The sequence below is a fragment of the Pongo abelii genome, chromosome 20 (genome assembly GCF_028885655.2).
Source record: "Pongo abelii isolate AG06213 chromosome 20, NHGRI_mPonAbe1-v2.0_pri, whole genome shotgun sequence".
NCBI lineage: Eukaryota > Metazoa > Chordata > Mammalia > Primates > Hominidae > Pongo > Pongo abelii.
The window spans coordinates 54858463-54882469 of NC_072005.2; the positions used below are offsets into that span (position 1 = coordinate 54858463).

General features: G+C 55.7%; 2 protein-coding genes across 7 annotated transcripts; one reads left to right on the forward strand and one right to left on the reverse strand.

The window, feature by feature from the left end:
- The first annotated feature begins 901 nt into the window (after positions 1-901).
- Positions 902-23604, forward strand: LOC100445051 (galactoside 2-alpha-L-fucosyltransferase SEC1). 6 transcript variants are annotated; one of them, XM_054540867.2, is made up of 5 exons: positions 902-978; positions 2800-2870; positions 7321-7460; positions 14235-14346; positions 20991-23604. In XM_054540867.2, the coding sequence occupies exons 2-5, from the start codon at positions 2819-2821 to the stop codon at positions 22013-22015; spliced, it is 1329 nt and encodes a 442-aa protein (XP_054396842.2). In that variant the 5' UTR covers positions 902-978; positions 2800-2818; the 3' UTR covers positions 22016-23604. The 6 variants fall into 6 exon arrangements, with proteins under 6 accessions (XP_054396842.2, XP_054396839.2, XP_054396837.2 ...); XM_054540864.2 differs by having other exon boundaries at positions 933-1195; XM_054540862.2 differs by lacking the exon at positions 902-978 and adding an exon at positions 1576-1674.
- On the reverse strand, positions 994-18778 carry NTN5 (netrin 5). Its single transcript, XM_002829515.6, has 9 exons — positions 17998-18778; positions 14537-14633; positions 14011-14121; positions 11443-12093; positions 4574-4762; positions 3770-3919; positions 3366-3419; positions 3068-3148; positions 994-1628 (listed from the first exon to the last, which is right to left on the reverse strand). The coding sequence occupies exons 4-9, from the start codon at positions 12071-12073 to the stop codon at positions 1264-1266; spliced, it is 1470 nt and encodes a 489-aa protein (XP_002829561.3). The 5' UTR covers positions 12074-12093; positions 14011-14121; positions 14537-14633; positions 17998-18778; the 3' UTR covers positions 994-1263.
- Positions 23605-24007: the final 403 nt, after the last annotated feature.

Consider the following 24007-nt stretch of genomic DNA (forward strand, 5'->3'; position numbering starts at 1 on the left):
TGGCTTATGCCTGTAATCCCAGCACTTTGGGAGGTCTAGGTGGGCGGATCACCTGAGGTCAGGGGTTCGAGACCAGCCTGGGCAATGTGGTGAAACCCCATCTCTACTAAAAATACAAAATTAGCCAGGCGTGGTGGCGCTCACCTGTAGTCCCAGCTATTTGGGAGGCTGAGGCAGGAGAATTGCTTGAACCGGGGAGGTGGAGGTTGCAGTGAGCTGAGATCATGCCATTGTACTCCAGCCTGGGCAACAAGAGCAAAACTCCATCTCAAAAAAATAAGTAAGTAAATATAACTATAAATACAATAATTTTTTTAAAAAAGAGGAAGAAACAAACAAATGGACCTTAAATCACATCCCTTCCTCTAAGACTCCCTGAGTACCCCCTCAGTGACTATCCTAAAAAGATCACCCAAATTTGAGATTATTTTGTTTGCCGTGGGTGCAGGTGCAGAGGTCAGGGTGGCAAGTTAGGTCCCAGGCTGTGGCAACCTTCCATTCCGTGGTACTTACCGCTTCCTGCCTTTTGAGCCCCTCCCCTCTGGCGTGCAGGCCAATTGTTGAGTGGGAATACAATTCCGCTTAGCACCAAGTTATGTCATACCACTCTGTGGCTTCCGATTGGCTATTCTTTCAAAAATGAGTCACCCAAAGTATCTTAATTCCTTTCTCAGAGCCTATCCTGAGGCCCATCAGAAACCAAAAGTTCCTACGTCTGGAATTTTCTAGAAATCTGGAACTGCTGTCCCTCCCTATGTGGGATTTCCCGCCTTTTCCAATCAAGCCCCGCCCATTGGCCTTTGGCCTATCATCTGGCAACACCAGTCTGACTAGCATCCAATGACGTCATAAGAGCGCTCTCATTGGATTGGCCACTTTGTCAGGGTCCTGTGGTGCTGTGGTCCTAACTTCAGTTCCGTGTATTGATTCAAGGCCTTGTTCGCTTCCCTCTAGAGACTGTGCCAGCATCGATCAGGGGTCTGTAGACAAAAATTCCCCAAGATTTGAGACTTTATTGGGGGAAATAGATCACTGGCGGGGAATGAGCCACAGGGCAAAGGAGGAACTGTTGGAACCAGATGTCCGTCTTGCCGCCTTTTGCTAAAAGTTCCGCACGCCTGCGCGGCGTGGGCGCATGCATAGTGTCGTCGGGGCTCTGCGACGTCTGATTGGCTCTCTACGGCGCACCATCGAGGTAGAAGGCTCAGCTCCTAGTCGCTCCCAAATTATTTTGTTGGCGTTCGAGGCAGCCCCATCTCACAACTAGTGCTCCGGCCTGGGGCTGGGTGTGGATGCCCGCACGCCGCGGCAGCCTCCGGCGCGCTCCTCCTGCTGCAGCCGCCTCAGGGGCCGGGCCCAGCGCGGCCTCCATGGCAGCGCGAGGCCGTGGCGGTCGAGGATGAGGCGCGTGGGGTCGGGGTCGCCCACTGCGCTGCCCAGCAGCAGGTAGTCGGTACCTGGCTGCAGGCGCAGGCAGCCGCAGGCCAGGTCGGCGCGGGGCACCCAGGCGTCCTGGTCGCCGCGTCGCACGGGCTGCGCCCGCTGCTTGTAAACGGTCAGCACGCGCACGGCCAGCCGCTGCCATGCTGGGCCCGCCGCGTCGGACGCTAGCACCTGCGCGCGGAGAACTGTGGGGAGGGGAGATGTCAGCCCGGGTCGTGGGGAGCTTCCAGGGTACCTCTGGGTCCCGTGGGGTCAGTCACAGTGGGCAGGAGCCCGAGACCGGTGGGTGGGCTTCTGGTATCGCAGTGGGGAGAGAAACCTTGAACTTTTGAGAGTTTGACCCTAAATCGTGAGTGGTAGAGCCCGCTGGAGGAAACATCTTTGAGATAAGGAGTTAAACTACAGTAGGTGGGGCTGGGGACAGGGCAGAAGAGGCAGGTCCAGGGTCTCTAATACAGTGGAGTCAGAAGGTATCAATGGTGGAATTCTTGGGAAGGAGGGGTCACATTGCCAGGGGAGGGGCTCTGGGATAAATTTGGAGGACCAGAAGAAGGAAGAGATTGGTCCCTGGAATGTGAGGGCTGAGGTCATACTGATAGTGATTCAGAAAAACATAATTTTTTTTTTTTTTTGAGATGGAATCTTACTCTGTTGCCCAGTCTGGAGTGCAGTGGTGTGATCTCAACTCACTGCAGCCTCTGCCTCCCAGGTTGAAGTGATTCTGGTGCCTCAGCTTCCTGAGTAGCTGGGTTTACAGGATCCTGCCACCACACCTGGCTAATTTTTGTATTTTTAGTAGAGATGGAGTTTCACCATGTTGGCCAGGCTGGTCTCGAACTCCTGACCTCAAGTGATCTGCCCACCTCGGCCCCCACAAAGTGCTGGGATTATTGGCATGAGCCACTGCGCCCAGCCAGAAAAATGCACTTTCTGAGAGGTTGGGTGGGACTCTGACTAGCCAGCTGGGTCTGCGGGGCAGGAGATCCCTGCGGAAGGTGGGGAAAAGCTTTCCACCTTTGAAGGCCTAGAACACTAGTGACCAGATGAGGATCCTGAGGGAGAAGTCTGCTGTCCTATAAATTGAGAGAAATAGCTGGGGTTGGTCTAGATTTGTTGGCTGGGCCGAACTCCTGAGTGTCTTAAGAGAGCTGAATAGCCTGAGGTCATAGACCCCAAGGTCATGGAGCAGGTGTGGGCTGGGGATTAGGGAACCGTGGGACAAGTCTTTATGGGGAGTAGGGCTAAGGCTCAAATATCTGGGACCATGAAGGGAAGCAGAAAGGGTCTCTGAGATAGGGAGGACAGGGCAAGAGTTCATTCCACTCAACCAGTTCCCCTATCTCTTCCATCCCTCAGAGATGTCAGGCTGAAGGAGATGATGAAACTCTGCAAGCCCAAGAACATGGGGAAAGAGGAGACACAGGAAGGTAGTGAATGCCCCCTCCCCACTCCCCCTCCCCATTTGTCTTCTGCCCCATCAATTTCTAGTTCAGGAAGGGGCTTTGGAATCCAACACTCCTTCCCATTTAAGATGAGAAAGTGGAAGGCCAGAAAGGGGGTGGCTTAGAAGCAGTTATCAGAACCAGTTGTGTAGCCTTCAGCTGTCTGTCTCCCCAGCACTCACCATGGTCCTGCTGGCAGTACCTCCGAAGGCTCATGTGTACCCTGGTGTCCGACATATTGCAGTAGTTTTGACATTGAGGGTCTGGGGAGGGTCAGGCTGTCTGCAGTGGGCTTCTGGGGCCTAGACCACAGCCTTCTACCCCTGCCCATCCCTCTATTCTATCTTGATGGCCAGCTGGGGCACCCAAGCCTTTGGGACTGGGCTCAATGGGTGACCCATGTATCCCCATCTGGGGACCCAGTCAGCCCATCCCCAGTCCCACTTGCCACTCAGGGACCTCCATGCCAGACTGTCTTACCAGAGCTATAAGCACCAGGAGTAGTGGCAAGGGTGGTTGTTGCCTCTGGAATTCCTGTGAGACCAAAGGAGAAATTAACCTCTTAGTCATTTCCCCCAGGATCCCCTCGCCCCTGCCCCGGGAATCCAGGCACCCAAACTCTTAAGTGTTTATTCCTTTAGGACTCAAGAGTGCAAGCATCCCTTGCCTTCCTCTCCCGGGACGCAGGCGTCCAGGCCCCAAGCCTTCTTTTCCTCAAGAGTCCAGAATTTTAGTCCCTGCTTATCCAAGGGCCCAGAGTCCAGCCTCCAGCCTTGGGCTCCCAATTCCCAAGGCCCCAGCCCTCACTGCACCTGCTCACTGGAGACCTGGGATGTCTCCTTCCCGCTCTACTCAGGCTTGTCGCCTGGCCCCTCAAGACTCACGCTGGCAGGGCATCCTGGGGGAGCGGCTCTGCTGGTAGCCAGGGCCACAGCGGTTGCAGGTCAGGCCTGTGACCCCTAACTTGCAGGTGCACTGCCCACTGGTCTGGTTGCAGGTTCCTCCTGTTGCCCCAATAGGGTGGCACTGGCAGGCTACATGAGCAGAGGAGCTGGGGGCATGGGGTATCGGGGCCCCAGATGCCCCTCCCAATTCCACAGTGCCTCCTCCCTCAGCCTGGGGAGTCCAGGCCCCCAGCCCCTCTTCCCTCAGACCCAGGAGTCCAGGCCCCCAGCCCCTGCTCCCTCAGGCCCAGAGTCCAGGCCCCCAGCCCCTCCTCCCTCAGCCTGGGGAGTCCAGGCCCCCAGCCCCTCTTCCCTCAGACCCAGGAGTCCAGGCCCCCAGCCCCTCCTCCCTCAGGCCCAGAGTCCAGGCCCCCAGCCCCTCCTCCCTCAGATCCAGGAGTCCAGGCCCCCAGCCTCGCCTCCCTCAGGCCCAGAAGTCCAGGACCGCAGCCCCTCCTCCCTCAAACCTAGAAGTCCAGGATGCCAGCCCCTCCTCCCTCAGACCCAGGAGTCCAGGCCCCCAGCCCTTCCTCCCTCAGACCCAGAGTCCAGGCCCCCAGCCCCTGCTCCCTCAGTCCCAGGAGTCCAGGCCCCCAGCCCCTGCTCCCTCAGTCCCAGGAGTCCTAGCCCCTAGCCCCTCTTCCTTCAGCCCCAGGAGTCCAGGCCCCCAGCCCCTCCTCCCTCAGCCCCAGGAGCCCAGCCCCGCCTCTGTTCCCCCCAGGCCTGTCTGCAGGCCACACTCACCCCTGCAGGCCCTGCGGCTGGAGATAGGCTGGCTAGGGTCCCTCCAGAACCCAGGTTGGCAGTAGTGGCAGTGCCGCCCGGCTGTGTGGTGGCGGCACCGCTCACAAACACCCCCACTCCGGCCGCCCGACAGTCTGAACAGCTCAGAGTTGAACCGGCAGCGTCGGGCGTGCTGGTTGCAGGAGCAGGCTAGGAGCAAAATGGGGTGGGGGCACATCAGGGCCGAGTGTGCTGCTCGCCAGTCCTCAGCTTTCTTCCCATGGTGCTGCCCTCATGAAGGGAAGCCGTGAGTGTCCAAGGTAGAAGAGAATGCCTGGGTCCCAGGACATCTCTATTAGTATCTTTTTTTTTTTTTTGAGACGGAGACTCGCTCTGTCACCCAGGCTGGAGTGCAGTGGCGCGACCTCAGCTCACTGCAACCTCCACTTCCCAGGTTCAAGCGATTCTCCTGCCTCAGCCTCCCAAGTAGCTGGAACTACAGGCGCGTGCCACCACACCCAGCTAATTTTTTTGTGTGTGTTTTTAGTAGAGATGGGGTTTCACCGTGTTAGCCAGGATGGTCTCTCATCTTTTAAATGGGTAGGCCGGGCTCATGCCTGTAATCCCAGCACTTTGGGAGGCCAAGGTAGGTGGATCACCTGAGGTCAGGAGTTCGAGACCCACATGGCCAAAATGGCGAAAACCCATCTATTAAAAATAAAAAAATTAGCTGGCCGTGGTGGCTTGTGCCTGTAGTCCCAGCTACTCGGGAGGCTGAGGCAGGAGAATCTCCTGAACTCGGGAGGTGGAGGTTGCAGTGAGCCAAGATCGCACCACTGCACTCCAGCCTGGGCAATGGAGCAAGACTCCATCTCAAAAAAAAAAAAAAAGGTACATTGGACTGGAGCTGGTAAGGCCGAGGGGACTCATGAACCTCCTGAACATCTGTGAAACTGGGCCTCTAAAGAGTAGGCTGCATCCGGGCGCGATGGCTCATGCCTGTAATCCTAGCACTTTGGGAGGCAAAGGTGGGCAGATCACCTGAGGTTAGGAGTTTAAAACCAGCCTGGCCAGCGTGGTGAAACCCTGTCTCTACCAAAAATACAAAAATTAGCTGGGCGTGGTGGCACGCGCCTGTAATCCCAGATACTCGGGAGGCTGAGGCAGGAGAATTGCTTGAACCCAGGAGGTGGAGGTTGCAGTGAGCCGAGATCGCGCCACTGCACTCCAACCTGGCGACAGAGCAAGACTCCATCTCAGAAAAAACAAAAAACAAAAAGAGTGGGCTATGGCCTGTGGAATCAGACCCTTTTAGCCTTGTGTGTCTCTCTGACTCTATTCCCTGGACAGGTGATTTCTCCCTTCTGTAGTTTGATTGGCTGTGAAATGGCATTTATAATGTTTACTTCTTGAGGCTTAAATGAGATAAAGTGGATAAAAAGTGCATAGCCGAGGCCTGGCGGAGAGCAAGTACTTGGATGTCTAGCATTCGTACGTGCAGGGCGCCCTGAGCTAAGTGTTTGATGTATTTCATCTCCACAAGGGCTCTGTGAGGCTGGCACTATTATCATCCCCATTTTACAGAGGGAGAAAGCTGAGGCACAGAGAGGTACAGCTAGCGGGTAGTTGGAGGCAGGACTTAAACACAGGTCTTCTAGCTTGACAGTCTGAGCTCTTAGCTCACTCCAGTAATACACAGCTCACGTGAGGATTATTTAGCATGTGCATTATCCTGGGAGCGTTTGTCAGGTTTTTTAAGGTGGCTCTCAAACCTTACTACCCATCAGAATTACCAGGGAAATGTTTTGTTGTTGTTTTTATTAAAAATGCATTAACAGGGCATAGTGGCCCACACCTGTAAGTCCCAGCTACTCTAGAGGCCGAGGTGGGAGGATCACTTGAGCCTGGGAGTTGGAGGCTGCAGTGAGTTATGATTGTACCACTGCATTCCAGCCTGGGCAACAGAGTGAGACCTTGTCTTTAAAAAAGAAGCAAAAACCCAAAACAACAACAAAAGCCAGATTGCAGGACTCCTCCCTAGGCTTTCTGATGGGCCCAGGGATCTGTATTTCCAGCAAGCACTGCAGAGTGAGATGCTGATACAGGGGGTTCACAGACCACTCTTTTTTTTTTTTTTTTTTTTTGAGACAGGGTCTCACTCTCGCCCAGGCTGGAGTGCAGTAGCACAATCATAACTCACCGCAGCCTCTAACTCCTGGGCTCAAGGGATCTTCACACCTCAGCCTCCTCGGTAGCTGGGTCCACAGGCGTGCACCACCACACCAGGCTACTTTAAAATTTTTTTTTGTAAAGACGGGGACTCATTATGTCTCCCAGGCTCATGGACACTCTTTGAAGAGACTTGAACTGCAGGGTGTTTTGACTCTAAGAGGTCTGAGAGCCCTGGACTGGCAGGTCCCTGAGAGCCCAGAAGAGTCGTGGGATAATCAGGGAGCTCAGACGGCTGCATGTTCTTGGAAAAAGAACTCCCCCTCTCCCAGCCTCTGTTTTCTCCCTGTCTAGAGAGAATCCAGATCCCTCTCTCCCAGGGTTTTTGTGGACATTCAAAGTGGCAAAGCTATTCAGATGATCAGTGAGTTGAGTCAGGCTTTGGATTCTTTCTGACCCAAGGGTAATCGTTTTACCTCACTTCCCCTGTGGAAAACTCAGATGACGGAGGGGAGATGCAGACCAGGATGTCTGTGAAGCCCATAGTTCTGCCGCAGGCATTAGTCTCACCTGGTCACCCTGACCTTTCTCCACCGCAGCATTGTCAGTCTCTTACCCGGGTTTGGAGGGCACTGCCCTGCTCAGTCTGGGGGGATGTGGTGACCCTCAGGAGGACAGCCTCCCCAGCGCCCAGGCCCTGTCCAGGCCCAGGATGAAGGCTGCCTCATCCTCAGGCCAGGTGAGTCTCACCCCTCACTCCCCTGCTTAGGTAAAAGATTTGGCCAAAGAATGGGGGTGGTCTGTAAGTTAGCCCATGTGATCTTCATGTATGAAGAAATAGAGGGGCAGAGGCCGGGCGTGGTGGCTCACGCCTGTAATCCCAGCATTTTGGGAGGCTGAGGCTGGCGGATCACCTGAGGTCAGGAGTTCGAGACCAGCCTGGCCAACATGGCGAAACCTCATCTCTACTAGAAATATAAAATTAGCCGGGCGTGGTGGCGCACACCTGTAATCCCAGCTACTCGTGAGGCTGAGGCAGGAGAATGGCTTGAACCCCAGAGGCGGAGGTTACAGTGAGCCAAGATGGCGCCACTGCACTACAGCCTGGGTGACAGAGCAAGACTCCATCTCAAAAAAAAAAAAAAGAAAAGAAATAGAGGGCTGGGAGGCAAAGAGCATGGGAGGTGGAGAGGGAAGGCCAGGGTACACTTGCACATGTGTGTATGTGTCTGTGTCTGTTGGTAGAGTTACCTCCCAGGACCTCAGACCCTCTACCAAGTGTCTCAGGCTGGAGGAGGGAGGGGGTCAGGGCCAGAAGGAGCTGACACTGGCTGTCTCTGAGGAGGGACTGTTGGAGGGAGGTAGGGAAGGCCTGGTATGGAAGCACCTGTGGGAAAGAGGGCATCACATGGGACATTCCTGGGGGGCCCCTGTCCAGCTGGATGGAGCAGTGGATTGTCACGGCATCTAGGAACTCAGGGCTCTCTGGGTTCAATCCCTTGCTGGCAATGAGACTTAGGGCAAGTGACCTCTCTTTGAGCCTCACTTTCCTCAGCTGGGGAGTGGCGACTTTGGCAGGTGCTCAGGAAGCCGTTCCTTTGTGCCAGGTACCACATTGGGCTTTATTTAAAGGCTTTATGTGTATTAATGCATTTAATTTTCACTATAGCCTGTAAAGGATGTGCTGTTACTATCCCCACTCTATGGTGGAGGAAACTGAGGCACCAAAAGGTTAGGTCACTTGCCCAGGTCTCACAGCGGGTAAGCAGAGGAGCTAGGATTCAAGCTCAGATAGTCTGGCTGCCAGGCCACCAAGGCCGTGCTCCTTGTCTGCCTCTTGTCTGCCACCTGGTGTGACAGTACCCAGCAGGAGTTTGGCAGGGACAGGCTGAGACCCCAGAACTTGGCTTCCTGAGCTCAGATCCTGGCCCTGCCACACGCAGCCACTGTGTGTCCTTGTGCAGGGGACTTCTGAACTCTAGCCCTGAGTCTTCTCATCTGTAAAATGGGCCTGTTGACAATCCCTGCCTGGCACACAGTAGGTGATTGATAAATATGTGTTTAGTGACCGAATACTTTCCCCCTGTGGTTGGTTTGAGGAGTCAGGTGCCATCCAGCTGTCCTGTTCCCCTACAACTGTTCAATAAATATTACCCAAGTACCTGCATCCAGCCAGGCCCTGGGATGGGTGCTCGGAAACTGTTATTACATCATCATCATCACCACCATCATCATCATCACATCACCACCACCACCGTCATTACCATCATCACCATCATCCCATCACCACCACCATCACCATCATCACCACCACCATCATCATCACCACCATCATCATCACCACTACCATCACCATCATCACATTACCACCACCATCATCATCATCATCATCACCACCATCACCACCACCACCACCACCACCACCATCACCACCATCACCACCATCACCACCACCATCATCATCATCATCATCACCACCATCACCACCACCACCACCACCACCACCATCACCACCATCACCACCATCGTCACCATCACCACCACCATCATCACCACCACCATCATCATCACCACCATCATCATCACCACTACCATCACCATCATCACATTACCACCACCATCATCATCATCATCATCACCACCATCACCACCACCACCACCACCACCACCATCACCACCATCACCACCATCACCACCACCATCATCATCATCATCATCACCACCATCACCACCACCACCACCACCACCACCATCACCACCATCACCACCATCGTCACCATCACCACCACCATCATCACCACCACCATCATCATCACCACCATCATCATCACCACTACCATCACCATCATCACATTACCACCACCATCATCATCATCATCATCACCACCATCACCACCACCACCACCACCACCACCATCGTCACCATCACCACTGTCATCATCACCACCACTGTCACCACCACCATTACCATCACCATCACCATCACCATCACCACTATCACCATCATCATCACATCACCACCACCGTCATCACCATCATCATCACCATCACCACCACCATTGTCATCGCCACTACCATCACCATCATCATCATCACATCACCACCACCACCGTCATTACCATCATCACCATCATCACATCACCACCACCATCACCATCATCACCACCACCATCATCATCACCACCATCATCATCACCACTACCATCACCATCATCACATTACCACCACCATCATCATCATCATCATCACCACCATCACCACCACCACCACCACCACCACCATCGTCACCATCACCACTGTCATCATCACCACCACTGTCACCACCACCATTACCATCACCATCACCATCACCATCACCACTATCACCATCATCATCACATCACCACCACCGTCATCACCATCATCATCACCATCACCACCACCATTGTCATCGCCACTACCATCACCATCATCATCATCACATCACCACCACCACCGTCATTACCATCATCACCATCATCACATCACCACCACCATCACCATCATCACCACCACCATCATCATCACCACCATCATCATCACCACTACCATCACCATCATCACATTACCACCACCATCATCATCATCATCATCACCACCATCACCACCACCACCACCATCACCACCATCGTCACCATCACCACTGTCATCATCACCACCACTGTCACCACCACCATTACCATCACCATCACCATCACCATCACCACTATCACCATCATCATCACATCACCACCACCATTGTCATCGCCATCATCATCACCATCACCACCACCATTGTCATCGCCACTACCATCACCATCATCATCATCACATCACCACCACCACCGTCATTACCATCATCACCATCATCCCATCACCACCACCATCACCATCATCACCACCACCATCATCATCACCACCATCATCATCACCATCATCATCATCACCACCACCACCACCATCATCATCATCACCACCATCACCACCACCACCACCACCACCACCATCATCACCACCACCATCATCATCACCACTACCATCACCATCACCACATTACCACCACCATCATCATCATCATCATCACCACCATCACCACCACCACCACCATCACCACCATCACCACCATCACCACCATCGTCACCATCACCGCCACAATCACCATTATCACCACCATGACAATCATCACCATTATCACCACCACAGTCACCATTATCACCACCACCACAATCGTCACCATTATCACCACCACTGTCATCACCATCATCATCACCATCACCACCACCATCACCACCACAATCACCACCACCATCACCACCACAATCATCACCATCATCACCACCACTGTCATCACCATCATCATCACCATCACCACCATCACCACCATCATCACCACCATCATCACCATCACCACCATCACCACCATCATCATCATCACCATCATCACCATCATCATCATCATCACCATCATCACCATCATCACCATCATCACAGGCTGATGAGTGTTGGGGAGAGGGTGAGCCCCTCATGAGCAGACAGGCCCATGTGTGGCTGAGATACAGGACTGGCTGCAGGGAGGAGGTACAGAGGGGACCGAGTCTGAGACTGGGGTGAGAGGCAAGGAGCACCCAGTTCCAGGGAGGGAAGGGAACATCCTGCTCCTGTAGGGACAAAGGACCCAGTGGCAGGCAGGCAAAAGCAGGCAGAGTGAGGGGCGCAGGACTCACGCAGGCAAGGGTGGGGGTGCCGGGGCGTGGCAGGCCGCCAGGGCCAATCTCGATGGGATGGGCGGCAACTCTCGCACCCTGGGCCAGTGGTATGGTGGCGGCAGTGGCAGCGGGGGGGCCGGGCACGGGCGGCACAGCGGGCAGCGTGGCCATGACACTGGCAGCGGCCTCTCAGCCCAGCTGCCGCTAGCCCGGCCTGGCCCCCGAACTCCACACGGAGGTGGCTGGCCGCCACAGTGGCCTTAGGACCTGGTGTGGAGTGGAAGGTCACCCTTTCAGGGCCCCCCAAGGCCCCAGGCCAGGCGGGTCTGTGCCACAGCAGCCTCCAGGGACCCCCTGAGGCCCAGGCAGCAGACAGGATGAGGGCTGGGGGTCCTGGGGTGCAGAAGCGCAAGCTGACAGATGTCAGGAGGAAGGGGCCACCCAGGGCCAAGGTCAGGCTGCCATTGCAGGTTTCCCCGGCGCCAAGGTGGTTTCCTGGGGACAGGGTACAGGCCTGAGGGCAGGAGGCCGCCACGGCAGCCAGCTGTGTCACTGGCGGGAGGCAGAATTGGGGGCGGCCCTGTGGATCGTAGCATGGGTCCGCAGTGGCCTGGCCCAGGAGGAGCAGGAGGGCAAAGGTCACAGGCATGGTCACAGCAGAGCCAGCACCTGGAGGGAAGAGAGGTGGCTGGGCTGGGGACCTCAGCCGCAGCCTCTACCCCTCCTGGAGGTGTCCTGTGGAACTGGAGCATTCCACCCCCAACCCGTCCAGGCCCCTCCCCGGCTGCATGGAAGCGAGGAAAATAGTTCCATCTGGGGAGAATTACTGTTTACATAACCCAAAGGGGAAAGAACGCAGACAAAATCGAGAATTTTGCCTGAACTAATCCGTAGCTTAACACCCCAGAGTTATCCGTCAGTGTCGAGGGGCAGGGGGCCCTGGGGAGCGGTGAGCGGCTGGAGCAGAGGGGCTGGCCAAGGCCAGCAGACGTGGAAACCTAGAGAGGGACACAGAGACAAGCAGGGCTGGGCAGGAGAGGGGGCTTAGGGACAGATGAAGACTCAGTCGCAAAGAAATAGAGGACAGGACAGAGGCAGAGAGAGGACAGTCAGCCTAGGGGAGGGGCTCGGCACAGAGAAGTTGCTGCAAAGACAGAGGAACAGACAGGAGGCCGAGAGGCTGAGACAGAGGCCAGGCACCCAGAGGCCACAGGGAGCCGGGAGACTGAGGCTCGGACTGCCTGGGGGCTGGGATAGGTGGGCAGGTGGGCTCAGAGACACCCAGCTCGGCAGGCCCTGGGGAGAGGAGGGAAGGGGACAGGCTAGGGGTGCCTGGCGGGGGATCAGAAGTGAGAGACCGAGGCCCAGGCCTGTAGGGATCAGAGCCATGGCCTTTCCCACATGGGGCCCTAACGTTGTTCTCCACACCCTGGGCACGGAAAGGGATTATCATCAAACAACCCAGCCTCCCTGCCACCCACCCACCCACCCCCAGTGCCCCACCCTTAACCCTTTCCCACCCGAGTGCAAAGCCCAGAGAGCTGAGCTGAGGAAAGGGATGCTGGGAGCTGGAACCTGGGTGGCTCTGGGGCTTGGGAGCGGGACAGTGGGATCCCTATGGGGTCAGGGGAAGCAGACACCTGGGTTCCCTTCAGAAGTCAGGGTGTGGGGACCAGAAGTTAGCGTTCTGGGACTTTCTGCTCACCTCAACCCTGCCCTCTATCCTGGGCCTCAGGGCCCGGAGACCAGAGTCCCCACATTCTCCACCCAACCAGAGTTCCCCAGAGCAGATGGAGGAACAGATGTTGGGGGTGGTGGGTAATGAGGAGGAGAGAGGCAGGAAGGCAGGAGCTGGGACAGGGTGGGGTGCCAGATGCCAGGGAGCCCGTGGGGGCAGAAGCCCAGACCCTAAGAATGGCAGGAGCCGGGAAGGACTGGACTCTGAAATGCCCCCACTTTCCCCTTCCAGGGCCAGCAGCCTCTGGTGAGGAGCTCACTGTGGACTGGGGGCCTCGGAGCCTTTCCAGGCCCTTGGCTCTGAATCTGCGCCCAGGCATGCCCCTGGGCTGGGCATCTCTGGGGCACCCTGGGGGTTGGGGTGGGCCACACCTGCCCCAGCCTGGCCTCACAGCCCACGTCCCCACTGCTGTTGGCCACATGCAGACGCTGCCTCCCCTGGCCCAGATGACAGGCCTCGCCCTCCGCCCTCCCAAGGAGCCTGGCGCCATTTTACATCCACTCGGGTGGCAGCTGCCTGCCTGGCCCTCAGCAGCATCCTGTTAAGGACCAGCCCCCCATGTCCCCTTTTTCTCTTGCTGGATAGTTCAGGGGGTGGCACCCTCTGGCCCTTAGCACCTTGAGGAACCAGGCTGTGAGTTCCCTAGTGTTCCTGGGGGATCCAGAAACCAGTCGTGGCCCACAGAGAGCCCATACCCCTCTTTAAGAAAGAGTCCAGCCGTGCTCCCAGCAGACTCATAGGAGGCCTGCCTGGGCGGCCTGGGGTCCATCTGGGACCCAGGCTTCCTTTCACTGGCTCTTGGCATGCACCCCCCAACCCGAGCCCTGAGGCCCTGACATTGGCCAAACCTGCACACAAGAAGAGAGCGTCCTGCAGCCAGTTCCCCGCAGGCTCTTCCTCCAAGCTGTGGCGCGGTGGGCTCTCAGGAGGGAGTGGCGTGGCTGTTCTCAGGCCCTAGGCTAGTGGGGTTTCTGGGCTGGGCGGGGGCTCAGAGCAGAGCCCGCAGAATCTAACACCGCCACCCCCCTCCCACCCCAATCCCTCACCAACCACAGCCATGCTATCCCCACAGGGACCCCTGCCAGCCAGGCCACCCGCAATGGTGTGGGACGTGAGTGCCGTTGCCCCCGGCGGTCCAGCAGCAGGACAGCCCCCAGCAGCCTGGCCTAGGAGGCTCACCGCAGGTAGGACGGGAGGCTGTCAGTCGGGGGTCCCGCTCCATCCCACTCCACCCCTGCCCACTGGCTCAGCCCCGCCTTGTGGTGGCCGCGATCGCGATTGGGCAGGGGCTGACCTTTGGGAGACAATCGCTGTTGGAAACTTTGCTCAGCCCCCCTCTGGCTGCGTGACCCCAAGCCAGCCCCTCCTCCTCACCTCTGGAACCTTCTGTCAGCTGGGGGTTCACCGAGCCTTAAGGTCAGTCATTTTCAAGTCGTAAAAATCTGTGCTCTTGGAAGGTTCAGACCAGCCCCTGGAATTCGAAAGGCCTCAGTAGCTTTGTAAGATGGTGGGGAAGGCGACAAAGGAGCTGAGAACACCTGGCCCCAGTGTTTCTCCTGTGGCAGAGGGAGAAGGCGGGGACCCCCGGGGTGCGGGGGACCAAGCTCAAAAGCACCTCCCCAGTGCCGGTGTCCTGCGAAGCCTCAGTGCTTTCATCGTGACATTTTCATGCAAATGTTGCTGTCTGTTCTATTCCATCTCCGAATGGGTTGACTAGAAAAATAATCTTTTCTGTCACTTCCCGCTGAGAAAAGCAAGGGCCTCATGGAGTTGGGGCGCGGCACCTGCTGCCCTGGGTGGCCCCAGCGTTTATCGTGGTGTAGTGTGGGCCCAATCCTGACAGGCTTGGGACCCACTGCCCCAGGCCTGCCCCAGGGGGTGCGAGGGCACGGCCAAGGCGACCCTCAACTCTGGACCCTTAGGTACCACGTTGGAGGGGGCCAGATTTGGCAGGAGCAGGACGGGGACATCGGATTTGAAAGAAGGGAGTCACTCCAAAAGCTGGGAGGGGCATCAGCTGCAGGAGGATGGAATGGGGCTGAGACGCCCCCCTATCAGAGGGGACATGTCGGAGCTGGGGGCCCGGGCTGTGCGAGTCAGGGTGGAACTTCAGGATTCAGGCGCAGGTCCCTCCACTGACCCTGCCTGAGCTCTCCCTGTATGGGACTTTGCTGGGGGTGTGCGCTGGGAACACAGACCCCTGCCCCATCAGGCTCCGTGTCCAGAGAGGGGAGGGGGAGACCCCAGCAGCGCCGGTCCTTCTGTGCTCTAGATTGTTGGAAGGTGCCAAGTGCCTTGGAGCAAAGCAAGTGGGGAAGCGGCCACGGGGGCCCAGGGGTTGCAGATGTAAGTAGGGTGATGCGGAGGGGCATTTGTGCTGAGGCCACGGCCAGCACAGAACCCAGCTTGCTGCCACAGAAAACTGAGGAAGAAGGCTTAGGTCTCGCTGCGTCCTCCTCCCCACCTGGGCAAAGTCTCTTAAGCTCCGGCTCCTGGAGGGAAGCTTTTGTTCCTTGCAGCCTGAGCTGCCTGAGTTGATCGGCCCCCCTGCGGGTGCCTGGGGGCAAACAGGGAAGAACAGACAGAGCTGCCACAGCCCAGCACATAGTGCCCCAAGCTGGGAAGGAGACTGTTTTTTTGTCAGGGAGAGTTCTTTAAGGGCTGGAGACCTTCACCCTCACAGCTTCTACAGAAGGCCGGGCCTGGCCAAAGCACAGCTCTGAGGTGGGTTCAACCCAGAGAGACCCTCAGTGCTGGGCTTGCACAGACCTCTAACCCCTGCCTTGGTGACCCAGACATAATGGAGGCCCCACGAGGCAGGGCAGGTCACCCGCAGGAGTTACTGGGCATTGTGTGGCTGGGTAGGGCCTGCCCTCCCCAGACATATTCAAAAAGGCCAGGATGGTAACCCCAGCCATACTGCCTGGGTTCAAATCCACCTCTGTCCTAGCTGTGTGACTGAGAACAAGCTTCTTAACCTCTCTGTGCCTTAGTTTCCTTATCTGTTAAATGAGGAAGAAAGAATGGATCTTCCTCATGGTGGGCGGAGGGGTCGTGAGGACTAAATGAGCTGACATGCCCACAGGTTCTTATCTGAGCTCTCTGGGAAAGTCGTGTTCCAGAACCTTCTGCTTCCTGGCCCTGTTGTCGGATGCGTAGTCCACATGTGACATGGCACCCATGGTAGGTCTGGGCCGCATCACATTGTCAAACATATTATGTTTTAGGCAGCAAAGCACATGGGTGTTCACAGTAAGAGAAGTAAAGTCTGCAAATAGCCACATGACCCTCCTCCAAGCCAGGGTTGTCCCCAGATGAGTTCAGTCCAGGTTGGCGTTTGCCGCTCCCCCTGAGGAAAATGGGTGACAAGGAATCGCGGACCAGGACAGCCAGCCCCGAGATGGGCGTAGCCCGCCAGCACCCTTGCAGCCTCGGCCTTGGCTGGTGCTTTCTGGTTGTCTAGGCTGAGAACAGCCACAAGAGGGAGCACCTGAGACTCCAGGAAAAGCCAGAGCAGCCGCGGTACCCACTGCTTGATCTGCAGGACCTGGGGCAAAATGCAGACACAGGACCCCTTGTTTAGAATTTATGAAGGATTTTAAGATGGCAACGCCAGATCATTAAAGCAAGCGTGGGGCCTGTCTCAACACAACTGCACGAGTCACACAAAATGAAGGTGGACCCCGTGGGGGCACCCTTGTCCTGAGCTGGTTTCCCTTGGCCAGTGGCCCAGGCTCCTGTCCCTGCCCTGCACCCCCACCGACCCCAGCCCTAGCCTTGGGACCTGCCCAGGGGCTCCAGCTGGGCTCAGAGCTCAGCTCCTTCTCCGTGGGGCAGGACCCTGAGTTGAGTGGATGGCAAGATCATGTTTGGGACACAGTTTTCACCAGCTCAGTGAAAAAAGGCTTGGGCAGATTTAATTCACTTTTTGGAAACTAAAGCAGCGCCAGAGGCATTTCTGTTAGGCCTTAGGCCAGCTGGCCTTGCTGGGGACCCACGCGAGACTTTCAAGGAGGGCCCCAGAGTGTTCAGGCTTCTCAGAAGGGTCCGATGAACCAAGCGAGAAGCCCTGGAATAGAGGAGGATGAGAGCTGAAGAGGCCTGTAGGCCCCCGATGTTTAAGAGGACATGTGGAGGGAGAGATGGGGAGCCGGGAGGGGTGAGGCAGAAGCCAGAAGTTTTAGGGGTGAGCCCATGCCAAGCAGGGCTTCAGCAGGAGTGGGGTAGGAGGGAGGGTGAAGCAATGACTGCTGAGTTGTAGCCATTGCAGTGGCCACAGCGAAACCATAGGACATTGGTCAGAGGAGTGGACACGGGGAGAAGAGAAAGCCGATCAGGACATGGTAGAGGCTGGGAGCAGAGGACCTTCTGGGAGCCCTGGGGAGAGCTGGAGGAGACTCGGAAAGAGCGGCCCCCGGAGAAGGGACCATCTATCCCATGGCGAGGACCAGGACCGAGGTCCCTGGAGCCCAGTCAGGCCCAGTGGTCAGGGCTGGACCTGGAGGTGAATAGGTGTGGGCTCCACGGTGAGATGGCCCTGCACACCCACCACAACCAAACACAACGGCAAGCGAGGCTGGGAAATGGGGCCTTCCCGTACTGCTGGTGGAAACGGAAACTGGGGCAGCCACCTGGCAGCTCCCAAAACGATTCAACGTAGAGTTCACCCTGTGACCCAGCACACAGGTTCGTGGCAGCACTATTCGCAACAGCCGAAAACTGGAAACAACTCCAGTGCCTATCACCTGATGAGTGAATAAATTGTGGTCTACCTGGACAATGGGATTTTCGGTATTGAAAGGAGTGAGGCAATTATCTGGGTATGGTGGGTGTACCTGTAGTCCCAGCTACTCGGGAGGCTGACGCAGGAGAATCACTTGAACGCAGGAGGTGGAAGTTGCAGTGAGCCGAGATCGCGCCATTGCACTCCAGCCTGAGCGACAGAGTGAGACACTGTCTCAAAAAAAGAAAAAGAAAAGAAAGGTGTGAGGCCGTGACACGTGCTACAGTGTGGATGGACCTCGAAAACACGGTGCTGAGTGAGGAAGCCAGACTCAGAAGGCCATGGAGTGTGTGATTACAGTCACATGAAAAATCGAGAATAGGCAAATCCATAAAGACAGAAAAGAGATTAGTTGGTGGGAGGACAAGGAACAGGGAAGATTGTGGGGAGATGGTTAAAGGGTGGGGGGTTTTTTTGGGGGGTGGTTATGCAAATATTCAAAATTGATTGTGCTGGTTTCACAGCTCTGTAAATATACTAAAAGCCATTAAATCGCACACTAAGTGGGTGAATGGTATATTAATTATATCTCAAAGTGGTTGCCAAAAAAAGAGCTGGCTGGACGTGGTGGCTCACGCCTGTAATCTCAGCACTTTGGGAGGCTGAGGTGGGTGGATAACCTGAGGTCAAGTGTTCCAGACCAACCTGGCCAACATGGTGAAACTTTGTCTCTACTAAAAATACAAAAATTAGCTGGGCGTGGTGGCGGGTGCCTGTAGTCCCACCTACTTGGGAGGCTGATGCAGGAGAATCGCTTGAACCCAGGAGGCACAGGTTGCAGTGAGCCGAGATCGCGCCATTGTACTCCAGCAAGGGCAACAGAGCAAAAACTCCATCACAAAAAAAAAAGAAAGAAAAGAAAAAGAATTAATAATCATAGCCCTACATATAAAAGCTAAAATTGGCCCATGCCTATTATCCCAGCACTTTGGGAGGCCAAGGCAGGAGGATTGCTTGAGCCCAGGAGTTCAAGACCAGCCTGGGAAACATAGTGAGACCCCACCTCAACAAAAAATGTAAGAATTAGCTGGGCATGGTGGCACATGCCTGTGGTCCCAGCTACTGGGGAGGCTGAGGTGGAAGGATCCCTTGAGCCCAACTGTGATCAGACCACTGGCACTCCATCCTAGGTGACAGAGTGAGCACCTGTCTTAAAAAACAAAAGCTGAATTCTCCAGCTTGACATGATAGTGCAAAGAGAACATTCTCAAGGCAAGACATGAAAGCTGTTAGTACTTTAAGTCCTGGGCCAGAAACGGACACAATTTCACTTGCACTATATTAAACTGGTCAAGGCAGTCATGGGCCCGCCCAGATCCAAGGGAAAGGGAGTCCAGGAGTCTGTGGTTGGCTTGAACCCACCACACCCACTAATAGTATCAGGAAACGCTTAGCACTTATCAGTGCAGGGGTGTGGCAGCCCCATTTCTTGGAGGAGGAGAGGAGGAGTTAAATAACACCTCCAGGTCACCAGCCTGCAGAAGGCAGAGCCTGTCCATGAACTTGGGCCCACCTGTGCTCTTTCCCTCTGCACGGGCACCAAAGATTCTTATCTGTTTTGTCCTCTGCTGGCTTCCTGGCCCTGAGCACTGTGGCTGGCATGTAATAAATAGTCTGCAAGTATTGATTTTATTTATGTTATTTTTAATTTTTTTGAGACAGTCTTGCTCTGTCACCCAGGCTGGAGTGCAGTGGCGCAATCTCGGATCACTGCAACCTCCACCTCCTGGGTTCAAGCGATTCTCCTGCCTCAGCCTCATGAGTAGCTGGGATTACAGGCACCCGCCACCATGCCCGGCTAATTTTTGTATTTTTAGTGGAGACGGGGTTTCACCATGTTGGCCAGGCTGGTCTCGAGCTCCTGACCTCAGGTGATCTGCCCACCTCGGCCTCCCAAAGTGCTGGGATTACAGGTGTGAGCCACCGTGCCCGGCTACTGCAGGTATTGATTTTCCAACAAATACAGGGCATTTTCTGTGTGCGAGGCACTGCTTTACAAAATCATCACATTTAATCTTCAAGCAACCCCATGAGGTAGTTCTGTGAGGTAGAACCATAGAAATGGCCGTGAGTAGGCCAGGCATGGTGGCTCATGCCTCTAATCCCACCACTTTGGGAGGCCAAGGCGGGTGGATCACGAGGTCAAGAGTTCGAGACCAGCCTGGCCACCATGGTGAAACCCCGTCTCTACTAAAAATACAAAAATTAGCCAGGGGTGGCGGTGCATGCATGTAATCCCAACTACTTGGGAGGCTGAGGCAGGAGAATCTCTTGAACCCGGGAGGCGGAGGTTGCAGTGAGCCAAGATCGTGCCACTGCACTTCAGCCTGGGTGACAAAGCAAGACTCCATCACCAAAAAAAAAAAAAAAAGAAAAGAAAAGAAATGGCCATGAGTGTAGGTAAAATCGGGTTGAATATTGGCACTTTCGAATGGTTCCATGTACTCATCTCCATTTAACAAGTGAGGAAACAGACTCAGAGAGACTCAGTAACTTCTTGTTGTTTTTGAGACAGGGTCTTGCTCTGTTGCCCAGGCTGGAGTGCGGGGGCACAATCACAGTTGACTGCAGGCTCAATCTCCTGGGCTCAAGCAATACTCCCACCTCAGCTTCCCAAGTAACTGGGACCACAGGTGCATGCCACCATGCTTGACTAATTTTTTAAAAACTTTTTTTTTTTTTTGTAAAGATAGGGTCTCACATTTTTTGCCCAAGCTGGTCTTGAACTTGGGCTCAAGTGATCCTCCCATCTCAGCCTCCCAAAGTGCCAGGATTACAGGCACAAGCCGCTGCGCTCAGCGAGGTGCAGTAACTTGACTGAAGTCACAAGGTGCTGGTAAGGCTGGGACTTCCAACAGGAACTCAGCCTCAGGTGGAAAGACCCCAGGGTCTGTGCTCTGAGGCCTCCCCCATGCACTGTGGTGCTCAGGACAGAGGTTTGGATGGATTGAGTGAGTGAATGAATGACTTTGGCAGGGGGCGGGTGAAGAGACTCCTGTCCCCCCCAGCCCTCCCTCCTGACCATGTCCTCTCTCCTCCCCGCAGCCGTCAAGGGATTCTGGGCCACCCGCCCTTCCTTCTCCACCTTCTACTTCATCTTTGCCATTTTTGTGGTGTCCACCATCTTTCACTGCCACCAGCGCCTGGCTCTGGTGCCTGCGCCCTGGGCATACTCAGCCCGTGTGGTCCTGGCCCCCAGACACCTCCCCCGGGAGGGCCTGTTCACTATCAACTCCAAGGGCCGCCTGGGGAACCAGATGGGTGGGTACGCCACGCTGTACGCCCTGGCCAAGATGAACGGGCGGCCCGCCTTCATCCCGGCCCAGATGCACAGCACCCTGGCCCCCATCTTCAGAATCACCCTGCCGGTGCTGCACAGTGCCACGGCCAGCAGGATCCCCTGGCAGAACTACCACCTGAACGACTGGATGGAGGAGGAGTACCGCCACATCCCGGGGCGCTATGTCCGCCTCACGGGCTACCCCTGCTCCTGGACCTTCTACCACCACCTCCGCCACAAGATCCTCCAGGAGTTCACCCTGCACGACCACGTGCGGGAGGAGGCCCAGAAGTTCCTGCGGGGCCTGCAGGCCAAGTGGGCAGGGCAGGCGACCTTCGTGGGGGTCCATGTGCGTCGGGGGGACTATGTCCGTGTCATGCCGCGCGTATGGAAGGGGGTGCTGGCCGACCGGGGCTACCTGCAGCGGGCCCTGGACTGGTTCCGGGCCCGCTGCCGCCTCCCGGTCTTTGTGGTCACCAGCGATGATATGGCCTGGTGCCGGCAGAGCATCAACAGCTCTCTTGGGGACGTGGTGTTCGCTGGCAATGGCCTCCAGGGCTCACCTGCCAAAGACTTTGCGCTGCTCACACAGTGCAACCACACCATCATCACCGTGGGCACCTTCGGGGTCTGGGCCGCGTACCTCGCGGGCGGGGACACCGTCTACCTGGCCAACTTCACCCTGCCCAACTCCCCTTTCGACGTGGTCTTTAGGCCGCAAGCGGCCTTCCTGCCAGAGTGGGTGGGCCTTGCAGCTGACCTTGGACAGGCTGGACAGAACGGCCTCTAGCCAGCCCTGCCTGTGCCTGGCCCTCATCCTCTGACTCGAGGGGCAGTGAGTGGGGTGTGCGGGGCATGGACTCAAGGTCCCTCACGCAGTTTGGATCCAGGCTTATCTACTTCATAGCTGAGTGAGTTTGGACAACTGACTCAACCTCTGTGCCTTAGTATGTTAACCACAAAATGCACAAACCACAGAAATAAACACCAGTAGCAGCTGGTGGGAGCTGAGCAAATTCGCTTAGAGCCAGTGCCTTATGACCGTGTGGGAGGCGTCGGCTGCTCACATGTATGCAGCACGCCAGGAACATTGGCATTGCTTTACGATGGAAATGCAGTTTTGCCCTCTCCTTCCTAGCAGCACTGGTAGCACAGGGCCCAGATATTTTGCACTCATGTCCTGGAGAGAAGCCATCCCTGCCCTGAAGGATAGGGGAACTCGATTTTCTAGGCAACTAGGAATTTTGGCTTCGGAGTTAGTGGGCCTTATCACGAAAGAATGTGAGGGAAGGGCCGGGTGCAGTGGCTCACGCCTGTAATCCCAACACTTTGAGAGCTGAGTTGGAGGGGGATCCCTTGATCCAGGAGTTTGAGACCAGCCTGAGCAACATATTGAAACCTCATCTCTACAAAAATTAGCTGTGCCTAGTGGCACACACCCATGGTCCCAGATACTCAGGAGGCTGAGGTGGGAGGATCACCTGAGCCTGGGAGGTTGAGGCTGCAGTGAGCCATGATCACACTACTGCACTGCAGCCTGGGCAACAGAGCAAGACCCTGTCTCAATCAAATCAAATAAATAAATAAATAAATAAATTGCTTGCAGCTGGTGCCAAGGAATGGTGGTCTCCCAGTAGATAGAAAACACCCAAAGCTGGCCAGGCGTGGTGGCTCACGCCTGTAATCCCAGCACTTGGGGGGCCGAGGTGAGCAGCTCACCTTAGGTCAGGAGTTAAAGACCAGCCTGGCCAACGTGACGAAACCCTGTCTCTACTAAAAATACCAAAATTAGGCCGGGCACGGGCTCATGCCTGTAATCCCAGCACTTTGGGAGGCCAAGGCTGATGGATCACGAGTTCAGGAGATCGAGACCATCCTGCCTAACAAGGTGAAACCCTGTCTCTACTAAAAAAAAAAAAAAAAAGAAAAGAAAGAAGAGAAAACACTCAAAGCTGGTGATCAGCAGCTTCCCAATAAGATCTCGGGAGTTCGGCGAGTGGGCACAAGCACGTGCACTAAGAGGCAAAATAGCAGAGTTTGATTGGCACATGACCTCCTGGGGACATTCGGTGAGTAAGGGAAGAATGCCTCAAGTGAGCACGCGTACAACTCCAGTAAACACACTGCACGTGCTCCCCACCCAGATGCTGGCAGGCCACCACCTAAGTGGACAGCCCACCCCAAGGGAGGAACTGGGGAGAAGGGACGCAAGACCCCAGAAGTGTGCCAAGATATAAAACCCCAACTCAAAAGGTCAAATTGCACACTTGTCTTTCATGTCGCCTGCTTAGCCCTCTTCCAAGTGTACTTTCATTCCTTTTGTCCCTGCTCTAAAGCTTTTCAATAAACTTTCTCTCCTGCTCTAAAGGAGAGCCTATTGCCCAGGCTGCCTTGGTCTTTCCTTCTGCCTATTCCCCTCAGTCAAATTCTTTCTTCTTAGGAGACAAGAATTGAGGTTGCTGCAGACCCATATGGATTTGCTGCCAGTAACAGGGTTTGGGCTTGGGAGGTGTTAAAGAACACAGGAGGGGCCAGGCGCGGTGGCTCATGCCTGTAATCCCAGCACTTTGGGAGGCCCAGGCGGGCGGATCACCAGGTCAAGAGATCGAGACCATCCTGGCCAACATGGTGAACCCCGTCTCTACTAAAAATACAAAAATTAGCTGGGCGTGGTGGCAGATGCCTGTAATCCCAGCTACTGGGGAGGCTGAGGCAGGAGAATCGCTTGAACCCGGGAGGCAGAGGTTGCTGTGAGCTGAGATCGTGCCACTGCACTCCAGCC